This window comes from Buceros rhinoceros, unplaced genomic scaffold, assembly GCF_000710305.1.
Source record: "Buceros rhinoceros silvestris isolate BGI_N320 unplaced genomic scaffold, ASM71030v1 scaffold14162, whole genome shotgun sequence".
In the NCBI taxonomy this organism is placed as follows: domain Eukaryota; kingdom Metazoa; phylum Chordata; class Aves; order Bucerotiformes; family Bucerotidae; genus Buceros; species Buceros rhinoceros.
Window position 1 is genome coordinate 1,222 of NW_010397309.1, and position 11,801 is coordinate 13,022.

Below are 11,801 nucleotides of genomic sequence, written 5' to 3' on the forward strand. Positions count from 1 at the left end.
GTAGTCAAGTGCCTTCTATAAACTGAGAAATGTATTTCTTAAAGAGAGTGTATGCATGTGTGTAAGTTTATCTGTATATATATGTGTGTGTCTGTTTCTGTGATACATGCATTCAAATACGCTCTCAAATTACTCTGTTCCGACAAAACACATTGCCAGTCTTATCCTAGAACGTTCTTCTCTGTTCTGTAGTATCTGCTTATTTGAGTAACCTTTTCATACCTGCCTTCCTGCCCAATAATTAAGTTTTTAAAATATTTTATAATTCTATCAGTATCACAAAAAAACAGAGTGAAGTATGTTTTCCTATCCTTTCACGAGGCTAATTTAAGAATTTACAATGTTTTACTTGGTTATCCCTGTGCAAAGTCAGTGAAAGTATCAACTCAGTTTGCAAATGGTATAGTTTGTCATGGAGGACTTAAGGCCTGGGTATGAAGCATGAAAATCACATGGCCTGGGAGATTCTTAAGGCCCTTGCTTAGGGTCCCAGATTGGGGGATCCATGTTGCCCTGTTGCTGGAGCACAACTCTAGACTCGCAAGTGTTCTGCAGGCAGCTCAAGTTCAGTGTGGAGGTTCTTCAAGGAAATAACTCTTGACCCTCCTATGTTGTTACCAAACAAATGAGATGTAAGGAGGCAAAGGTCCTAGGTAAAGCCTGACTCTCTGCAGCGCAGGCAGGGTCTGCTGTAAGGAGTATTTGGAGCCCGGAGCTTTTTCTGCTGTTCCTGTGAAGTTTGGACCTGTGTCTATGTCAGGAGATAGGAGACATCTTGAAAGCTGGGAATATGCTAAGGTTTTTGCTTTTGACAGACCAAGCATTTAATTGCCCGCTCCTTTTGTAAGTGCGATGTACATGCAATTGACGGAATAAATGGCACTTTGAAGGTAACTTTCCAGTTGTAAAGGTAGCTCCAAAACCTAATCTCGTGAAATTCTTGTGTGCTGCCCTCTTAAGGGATCTTCAGCGCTGCTGTGTTTGTAAGGTGAACCAAGCAGCCACAAATCACTGAAATGGCAACTTTTGTACATGACTGGGTTTTGTAGGGTTGGGGAAAACCCTCAACTTTTAACTTGCAGTTTCTGATGGCAGAACAACTATGCTTTTGATAAAGAAAGACTCATAGCAGCCTGAGGTGGTATAAAGGTGAAGGGAGGGCTTCATGGCTGACATTCAAAATAGTTCTTACGGATGTTGGGGTGTAGTTCTCTTTAATGCTGCTGTTGAACAAAGGGTTCACACAGTCTGCTTTTAAATGTGCTTTCTCTTCAATATGAGATGACTTGGTGTGCTAAACTCATAAATATGGCATCTTTAAATGCCCTAAGGCTAACAAAATTTAAAACTAAAGCATTGTGCTTCTATTTTATAAACAGTTATCTGACTCTTCTCCCAGACCTATAAAACAAGGCTTACAAACTCTTTCTAGAAAGAGTCCTCAGGCTTCACATATATTATTTTTTTTGTCTTCCTCTGTGTTACTTTTCTTTTTTCTCCTTTCTGTGCAGATGATTTTCCTAAACCACAGATCACTGTCCAGCCAGAAACCCAGTCAGCAATCAAAGGCTCCAATTTGAGTTTTATATGTTCAGCAGCCAGCAGCAGTGATTCCCCAATGACTTTTGCATGGAAGAAAGACAATGAATTACTGCAAGATGCTGAAATGGAGAATTACGCACACCTCCGAGCACAGGGTGGTGAAGTGATGGAGTACACTACCATCCTTCGACTGCGCAATGTTGAATTCAGTAACGAAGGGAAATACCAGTGTGTTATTTCAAATCATTTTGGCTCATCCTACTCTGTCAAAGCCAAACTTACAGTAAACAGTAAGTATGTTACTTTTTGCTTGTGGACTTTAAGTAGAATGATTCTAACCATTCTTATCATCTGAGTCTTTTAGAAGATTCCTTAATAAGCTGAGATTAATTCTTAAAATATATCTATTTCGAGATCACTATTCAGTTTTACATCCACCCCTATTGTGTTGAAAAAATAATAGACCAAATTTGTAGTAAATCTGACAAAATCTATGTAACAAGATGGAAAAACATTAATCTTTTCTTCACAGGAGGAAAGTGTGTACTCTATTTCAAGGTACTATTAAAAGGTCATGTAAGAAGCTGTTAGGAGGAATGGCATTTTGATCTAGGCTGTCTCACACAGTCCACAGCTCCCTTCTGTTCTCTTTACTGACTCATGATGGATTTAGGTTCTTTAGCATTTTTAGGCCCAAGAAGGATGTTAAGAAAATGCTGTGCAAAAAAAAAAAGGAAAAGTGTGTTTCATTTATTCATTTTGGTATCACTAACTTTTCTTTAGTGCTGCCTTCATTTACAAAGATCCCTATGGACTTAACTATTCGTGCTGGGGCAATGGCACGTTTGGAATGTGCTGCAGTTGGGCATCCTGTCCCACAGATTGCTTGGCAGAAAGATGGTGGAACAGATTTTCCTGCAGCACGCAAGAGGCGCATGCATGTCATGCCTGAAGATGATGTATTCTTTATTGTTGATGTAAAGATCGAGGACACAGGCGTTTATAGCTGTACAGCTCAGAACACCGCTGGAAGCATTTCAGCTAACGCAACATTAACAGTACTAGGTAAGACATTGGCGGTCCTTAATGGCATAATCCCCTTGAAGAACCAAACTGTTGCTGAGCACTTTTGAAATCACCAACCACTTAAAAACAGCAATGTTATGAAAGTGCTGTATAGAAATAAAAATATTCTGAAATAATTTGTTTATAGATTAGAAATAGGATAGAAATACTCCAGCACATAATCAATATTATGATGCAAAATAATAAAAGTTAGTTACATTTCTCAGTGTGTCTGATATGCAGGGGGATGGGGTGGGGAAGGGCTGCTCTTTTTGTCAGAGACAGGAGAATTTGTTTAACTTTTAATTTCCTGATGTTTTATTAACAATTTTTAATCTAGTTCTCTGCAATCTTGAGCATGTCTGATTTGGCCTTTTTACCTTATAAGGTGACCTCCAGTTCTTGGCAGGCCCCGGCCACCCTGTGCCCGGGTCTGTGATGTCCGGAGGTAGAGCAGCGACTCTTTCACGGGCACCCCCTTGCCATGGGGAAGGAGCTTGTGTGCCCTTGTGAGGTTGAGAGCTGTGCTGGTGGTGGCATGTGCCTCTGGTGGGGTCTCCCAAGCCAGACAGTTCTCAACTGAAGGGTCAGACAAAGTGTGTCCACGGGCAGGATGGGCTCACTAGCCTTCGGGCACCATCCTAGGAGAAGGACAACTCTGACTCCAAACCCAGGCAGATAGAGCTCGTTTAGCCCTGTAAGGCATCCATCATCTAAGAAAAGGATACTCTAACAAAACCTATGACGTGAGGACCTCTCTGTTACCGTCCAAGCTCGCTAGGCCCTGGCAGATGAACCTCAGGTGTAAAGGGTGGAGCCAGTTCCGCGCACGCTGGTGCCTCACCTAAAAAATCCACCGCGCAGGCCCGAAGGGTGCACTCATCGCTTGCAGTGAGCGTGGGGAAAGCCCTTCCCAGATCTTCACTCGCGAAGCCAAGCCATGATGATGACCTTCTAAGGTCATCAAGCGTCTAGGTCTGATCAACTGACAAGTAAACTGTAGGCTCCAAGTTCAAATTCCCTGAGTGTGTTGTTTTTTGGGTTTTTTTCTGAGAATGACAGTAAGCTTCAGTAGGCCTTACTGATGCATTTAATTTAGCTTTTCCCTTTCAGATGTAAAGGAAAGGGACATGTATTCTTGCAAGGTCATTTGGAATATAAGGCTTATGCTTTCTTTGCAGAAACACCATCATTTTTGCGTCCTTTGCTGGATCGAACTGTAACAAAAGGTGAAACTGCAGTCTTGCAGTGTATTGCTGGTGGTAGCCCTGCACCCCGATTGAACTGGACTAAGGATGACAGCCCTCTCGTGGTAACAGAAAGACATTTCTTTGCTGCAGGCAATCAGTTACTAATTATTGTGGATACAGATGTAGAAGATGCTGGGAAATATACTTGTGAAATGTCTAATACGCTTGGAACAGAAAGAGGCAACATCCGTCTTAATGTGATTCCTACTCCCACCTGTGACTCTCCTCAAAACATTGCCCCGTCACTTGATGATGATGGATGGGCCACAGTTGGCATTGTGATCATAGCTGTGGTTTGCTGTGTTGTGGGCACTTCCTTGGTGTGGGTGGTCATCATCTACCACACCAGAAGAAGAAATGAAGATTGCAGCATCACAAATACAGGTGTGTAAACTGAAGGTTTGCCTTGGAAAGAAAAAAAATATTTGTGGTTGCTTTGCAGTGACTTTATTGTAGGAACATTTGTGTGCTTTGACTCAGAGTCAGAAGAGCGAATTACTTGCTACCTTCAGCACTTTGCTGGCAAGTTTAAAAATGGTTCTACAAACTCTGAAGTATGCTGATGGCTTTTGTGTGTTTTGCTTCCTCACAGATGAAACAAATTTGCCTGCTGACATTCCAAGTTACCTGTCATCCCAGGGGACACTGGCTGAAAGGCAGGATGGATATGTTTCATCTGAAAATGGCAGTCATCATCAGTTCCTTACATCTTCCATGGGAGGGTATTTCTTGCAGCAGAGGGACAGTAATGGTAGGTGTAAAATTTTAAGCAGATTTTTCCATATTGCTTGAGTAGCTGCAGTTTGGCTATGGTCTTTCTAACTAATAAAGATAACACTGAAGAAATATCTTTGCTGAAGTTTAAGAGAGGATGTGAAATTTATTGCATGGGATTGTTTCAATGAGATAATAACAGTAATTTTGTTCCGTTCATCCAAATGATGGTGGCTTTGCTTAAATCATTAAGTTTTTCTCTAGTCTCAAGGGTAAATTTAAACTGTTGATAACATTTGTAAAACGATTATCCAAAAGGAGTTAGAACAGCCTGTCTTCCTCTGTTATATCTTGAAAAGGATGCTTTTAATGGACTGTAGGCATGTGTGGTAATACCAGTGTAACTTTCATGTAATATAATTGATTAAACATTCCTGTTAGAAAAGTCATTAGGGTCAGAGTCAATAAAGGATTTAAGGTGACTGCAAGTTAAAAGCTGGAGTATTTAATATTTATACATCTGGTCCCTGAAAATCCAGAACATACCCAGGCTAGGGAGGAAAAGGCACATTGCTGGGAAGGGTTTGGGGTTGAGATACAGTCAGGAGTTGGGGCAGGTGGGAATGGCGCAGTGGTGAGACAGTTCTGTGGTTATAGGGTAGTGAGGGGATCATCCTGTTTGTGGAGCAAGAACAACAGAACGTGCCCACAGCTTTCAGGAACCAGTGAGCTGAATGTCAGTATAGCTGTTTGAGCAGCCAGTGACTCCCTCATATTCCTCCACACGCATTCTCTTGTTAGTGCTCTGTGCTCCAGAAGGTGGCTGCATGACAGAGCGTGGGCCTGGCCTCCAGTGTTTTAGAGGAAGGAAGTCCCTGGTTCTGATCCCGATGATTGGGTTAGTTCTGTTATACAGGGACTCTATAATGAAGCAGTGTGACAGAGTTCTCTGTCAAGCTAATTAATTGAACGCTTGCTAGAATTAGAATTCTCATCAAAAGGTTAGGTTAAGTAAGTTTAGGTTGAACTTAAGCAAGCTCTAAATACACTATGAAATTTAGTTGAACAGACGGGGTTCTTAAAAGAACTAAATTTACTCAAGAAACTGTAAGCTGAAGCTTAAGAAAAGACCATACACTGACAAGTCAATTTTATTTTGAAGGCATTTGCCATCTAGATAACAGCAGTGAAACAGACTTGGAGGCTGTTGCAGATCCATTCCTATGCCACTATCTGGGGACTTCAGGGACTTTGTATTTAAAAGGAAACGCATATGGCTCTGAGGCCTTTGAAGCATACAGTGCAAGTAAGTTGAGGGGAAAAAAAGTTTTAGTCCTGATTTGATCTTGTGCTATGATTAATCCATATAAAACCAATTTTTTATTTTCTTTAGGTTGCAGCCCTGACCAAAGAACAGCATGCCTGGACCCTTATGAGTCTGGATATTTAAAGAAAAAAGAATGCTATCAATACTTACCTCCACTGGAAGATCCCTTTGACCAGTGTGTTGGCATTATTGGGATGCAGGCTACAAGTAGCAAATTGATTAATTCTGTTTATACTCAAAATGAAGGAACTAGATTAAAAAGCAAAAGTCTGAACTCAGACATATTCGATTTAAACAGAAGTTTGGAACCCTCATCTATTATTAGTAACAGCACTTTCATGGGTATGTTCTAGCTATTGGTTTTCATTCAAGCTGCTGGTATTCTTGCTATTTTGTTTCCTACTTCCAACACTAAAAACCCCTGTTTTCTCAGATTTTTCTTTCCCACTCTTACAGTAGATAATTCTGTAGTCATGTGTAGATGCTCATTTAGTTTGTGTTGTAAAAAAACCTAATTTTATGCAATTTTGCATGGGCTTCTTTTTGCAGGTGTCTGTGAATTTGGTAAGGTAATATATTCCACATGCTGTACATGCTTTAGAAAGGAGGACAGGAGAGACAGGAAGTAGTGGAGGAAAGGCAGTTTGAGAGTTGTCCTTGATGTTTTGCATGTGTTTTTATCTTTACCTTCTCTTCCTCACTCTTCCTCATTGAGTTACTTGCTATATTGCAGTATCTGTTTTTTAAGGCTCACAGAACTGAACTGTACATGCAAGCTCACACTCTCTCCACTGCAGTACATGAAGACAGTTGGATGTCCCAGAACTCAGTGTGCCCTCTGGATCCTACCAGGGCTTAGCTAGGAGATGAGCTCTAGTCGGTGTTGCAAAGGGAGCAGCTTGGGGCTTTGTCAGAAGCAGCAGCAATGCATATCGAAGGAGTCTTCAGGTCCTATGTGGTAGTCCAGTGGTTCACCTCTGGTATAACTGCGAGCCCTATTCTGCTTCTCAAGAAACCTGACTTCTAAGGACCATTAGATGCAACATCCCAAACGTCTGAAGTATAGGAACAGAGAAGTAATTATACTAAAACTGCATAATGAGCATATTTAGATTACCAGGAGTCTTTGATAGCTCATGCTTACATAAAAATCTCATGAGTGGTGCGATTCTCCTCTTTTGTCTTAATATAGCTAGCAGATTTCCATAAATGTTAGGACATTTACTTAAATACACCTTATCAAACTTCAGGCATATCAGAAGTTTTGCCTAGCAGGCAAAAGGAGTGCAAGGTCCCAGAAGGGCTCAGAACATGTGGAGAGACTTGAACGCCAGTGTATGAGGATATATTGTATAACCCAGTGATCCTGAACTATTTACCCGTAAAAGTAAGACACATAGGAAAAATGCCCTCTCTACTCTTCCTTTGTCTTCTTTTCTGACAAAAGAGTTCCTGAAGCTTAATTCAGGATTTACAATTTTAATCCAGATTTCAGGGGAAGGGGAAAGAGAAAAGCATTGCTTTACCTTTGACTGTCGCTGGATTTTGGATGTTAGTTTGTTTGGTTGTTTTAAACCATATAGAAACCCACATACTGTTTTCATTGCTGTGATATCTGAGCACCAAATGCTGCCCTGATACTGTAGATTGTCTCCTGGCTGGGGTGTCAACATGGTTGATCAAGGCCTGGATCTGCTGGCTCTGCAAGGGGACCTGGGGGAATGTGCATCACTGGGGTCTTTGTTCTCAGGAGGTGGGGAGGGATGTACAAACTCTGAAGTTTTCCCCCTTCGAAAGCCAGATGTAAAATGTTGCAGATGCCACGACAGCTGGCAAAGGCCTTGGGACTACACACAGTGTCCTGGCTGCCTGCCACTATTGCTGTGGTGGGACTGTGCAGATAGGGCTTTACCACATGTCTCCTGCAGAAAGTAGTTCTACTTTATGTGGGTATATCCAGGAGTTAATGCAACCTCAAGGGCTCACATTCCCCTTTCTGTCCTAAAAAATCTATGCAGAGCTACTTCTTTTGTCAGTTCTCTGAGCTACTACCCCATGCAAGCTGCATCATTGTTGCTTTGGATGCTTCATAATAGCACTCTTGGCTGAAATATCCTATGGTTAGGTCTTGGAGGTGGTGGCTGTGGAAGAAATCATGGTAGATTTCTTGTCTTCAGTTGTGGATTCACTTCTTTAGCATTATTGTCTTCAAATTCAGCTCCCGTTTTGCCTCTACAGTAACAGTGAAGACAAAAGCCGGCATTAACATCACTATCGATGCATGCATGAGCCAGAAAGTTCACAGCTTGGAATTTATTTTTTTTTTAAGACAGGATTCATTTGTAGCTTTGGTGATGTGAGGAACACCCTTTCGTGTTGTGTTAGGAGCAAAATTGCTCTGCAAGTCATTGATGCAGATATGGACCTTGTCCAAATAAATTTTTTAGTAACTTCTTAGATTACAGTTTTACTTGAAACCTTTCCTTCCAGCAGCTAGGCAAAACTAGAAGCGTGGATTTGTGGGTGCAAAATTTAATAATGATTATAGTGTTAAGTTATTAATAAAAACTGAGTTCTTCAAAACCAGCCTGTGGCACGTTGTCCTCTGAAAACAAGTCTTTTGAGTGTCACTTACAGACACAATGACTAGTGACGGCTACATCTTCACTGAAAAAAGAGAAGGTCCTTCTTACAGAGGTGTTGATGCTAACACCTTCCCAATGGTGAAGAGTGACAGGCACGCTAATTATATTCTGGCTAGTGAATCCAGATAATTGTTAATGAAGATTAAACTGAAATGCTAAATCCTCTTCAGGCTACGTTTGTTCTAGCGTCTTGTGGGCAAAGAGATGAATAGATGTGAATGGGCAATGTGGCTGGTGGGACCTTTACTGTTAACAGGAGATGCTAGCCAGAAGAAGACTGTTTTAACATTCCGATTGCACAGTAGGAAGATATTGTATAACATGTTGGTTTGTTGGGGGTTTTTTATTATTTTTGCTGAACTGCGTGGTGGATTTCATGTGCCATTCGTTCACTGAAGAACAAAACAGGGAGACTAGTGTGACTTTTGCATTAGAAAGTGTCTTTTGATACATTTGCAGTTTGGTCTGCACTCCTGCTTCTCTGCTCACCACCCTCCCCAAAGAAAAAATGGGCATGGGAGTAGTCACGAAAACAAAGGTAATGAAGTTGTGTGTGGATATACATTTACTTTGGAAATATTTTTAATGTCTCAGGTGGCAGAATCTTGCCTTATGCTTGTGATCACACGGATGTTTTCTTTAAAGGGATAAAATAACAGTTAAGTAAAATCCTACTTTGGTGAACTTCTGCTTGTTTTGATCTTTGACTTGCATTTTAACGTGCAGCCCTTAGTGAGACACAAAACTGTTTGCATAAGTATTTCTGTACTTATTTACTGTCTTTCAGGAACATTTGGAAAGCCTTTATGGAGGCCTCAGCTGGACTCTCTTTCAAGTTCTAGACTGCCAGCAAATTGCCAGGCAAAAAACCCCCTTAATAATCCTCATGCCTCACTGGACTTCAATGCAGAGGCAGATGAAGATGGAAAGGAAAGGACAGTTTCTAGAGGAGAAAACAGCATTTATGCTTACAAACAGTCCTTTGAAAACTTTAGGACTTCTACTTTCCAATCTTGTGATTTGGACACATAGTTCCTTTTGGACCTGCCATTGATTTCTGGAACCAAAGAAATACTTGGACATACTACTACCTCAGTGCGGAATTTTATTTAAAAAAGGAGTAAGGAAGAAGGGAAGAAAGAAACCACATGATGCTATGAATTCAGAACTAATAAATGCATTTTTATTCAAAGAAAGCATAATTGCCAAAATGCTCTATGTTTTTATACAGGGAAAACATTCCTTATAAAAATAGTATATTTCTAATTATTTTATAGCTTTGTTTTATGCAAATAATATCTTTTGTAAATTAATGGTGTAAATAATACAGCGTACGTGTTTCTATGTCAGACTTCATTTTATTGAAATGAATAGTAAGCATTCTGATTTTGTACTGTTACTTGTACCTTTTCACAAATGGAAACTCCATGCTGTTTGCAGGTATCATGCATCTTATTTGCACATTACTTTTAATAAAATATGCTGCCATGTGGTCTCTGACCTGCATAGTGTGTGATGAATGGAAAGTGTGTATTATGTCTATAAATATTGTCTTATGTGTCGGTGCATTCTATTGCTTCTTTGCACCTTTATTTGACTAAAACTTGAATCTTTATATTTACTGTGTTAAATATGTTGATCTTCTAAGAGAGGGTGTGGTCCTGCCACAACTGCTGGTAAGGTGGGTTGAAGCTACTGGTGCCAAAATAAGTCCAAATCCTCCACTTTGTGAATCTCTGCTGTCAGATGCGTGCGTGCATGTTCTTAGTTTTTGTGCACACAAGCTTGTAGTACCAACAGTCTGCCCTTGTCTGTGTGCAAATAGTTTGCATGCTTCTGGTGGAGGGATATGCACAGTAGATGGGCAAGTCCATATCAAGTTATTTAGTAAAAGAAGGAAAAGGGTACTGGCTGTCTGCCTGGTAGCACCACTGTTTTCTAAGTGCCTTGGTGTTAAGTGTTTGCCAAATATGCAGTGCCTACCCTAGTCTTTGCTTTCCCATACCCTTTCTCCCTCTTTTTTGCTTCTGCAACCACCTCCACGGCCAACATGAGAAGGTGATCCAAGATAATGTGTTCTTTGGTTTAACTCGCGCTTCTGTTCTTTACTCGGCTGTCCTTTTCTGGTTATAGATGAGATCTGTGCTTTATTCAACTGCTCAGTCAAGTTGAGCAATTGTAAATTCTTGCTGTATTAAACCTGCAGTAATGAATCCAGTGGCTTTAACTGTATGAAGTCAGAGAAAGAGGATTGCTTGATTGCTTACTATCAAATGGTAATTAAAACTAAGTGAAAACACTGTTATGTTTTTTTATGCAGATGCCTAGTATTTTAAAAAGCTGTGAATCCTGTTGTCATCACTGCATTAAAACAGCAAGACTCCAAAATGGTTAATATTACAGCACATCAGCTTTTTAAACCTGCCTGCTTTGAAGGTGCAAACTTACATAGTTGCCAAATAGCTTCTTTTAAACTCAATTAAAAGCAGCTGTTGGAGGAGGCCATTAGACCTCACGGTAAAGCTTGAGCAGTGGTTTCACTGTCTGGTGCAGCTGAGCTAAGGGCTTTTTGTTGTTTGTAGCCAGAAACCTGGTACCCAGATTGCGATGCAATTTCCCTTTAATTTAGGGACCGGTATTAGAGACAGGAAGTTAATCCATCCTTAGACACTGGTGGTCCAAGTGTAGAGAATGGATTTTGCATGCTTTCGTTGATCATATTGCCAGATTTTCTGGCTTATTGTTAATTTGCCTTCATTGCTGCCAGATGTGCTGATGTGGTGACAGACATTGGTATGGGTATTTGATTATAATTAAGTGCATTTTGAAAGAGATTAATTTTTCCTGAGTAAAAAAAAAAAAGCTGTAAGTCAATACAGCAAGAAATCTTAAATTTGATTCACTTAATTCTCCTTTTTCTTTCCCCCCAGTGATCCTAGCTTTTTCAGGAGGAGAAGAGTTGGAAGCTGTGATAGATTGTGTTTGTAACCAGACATTGTTTATTGACATATCTAAAATAACCAAAACATATTTTGACATATCTAAAAAACCCCAAAAACTCTTAAAAACAGTAAGAGCATCTTTCATTCCAGAATTAATGTCTGTCTTTAAGACTCCATGTTATTTTTCATCATGGAAAAAAAAAGGTTTACATTTATTTTCTGTAGTGGGGGAAGGTTCGAAACAGTGGCAGTGTCATTTTATTACTTTTTCATCTTCTCCCTTAAATATGTTTTTTTTTTTTTTTTTTTTTTTTTT

General features: G+C 40.2%; 1 protein-coding gene across 1 annotated transcript; it reads left to right on the forward strand.

Moving 5' to 3' along the window:
- Nucleotides 1–1,510: 1,510 nt before the first annotated feature.
- On the forward strand, nt 1,511–10,050 carry LOC104502255 (leucine-rich repeats and immunoglobulin-like domains protein 3). The gene is made up of 7 exons (XM_010146205.1): nt 1,511–1,832; nt 2,326–2,607; nt 3,789–4,241; nt 4,450–4,608; nt 5,734–5,877; nt 5,965–6,240; nt 9,331–10,050. Exons 1-7 carry the CDS (start codon nt 1,619–1,621, stop codon nt 9,573–9,575), a joined length of 1,773 nt encoding a protein of 590 aa, XP_010144507.1. The 5' UTR covers nt 1,511–1,618; the 3' UTR covers nt 9,576–10,050.
- The last annotated feature ends 1,751 nt before the right edge of the window (nt 10,051–11,801 follow it).

Coding starts and splice junctions, on each gene's coding strand:
- LOC104502255 (XM_010146205.1), top strand. CDS start 1,619: ATGACTTTTGCATGGAAGAAAGACAATGAATTACTGCAAGATGCTGAA. Junction 2,608..3,788: donor CGCAACATTAACAGTACTAG/GTAAGACATTGG, acceptor CTTTCTTTGCAG/AAACACCATCATTTTTGCGT. Junction 4,609..5,733: donor GCAGCAGAGGGACAGTAATG/GTAGGTGTAAAA, acceptor TTTATTTTGAAG/GCATTTGCCATCTAGATAAC.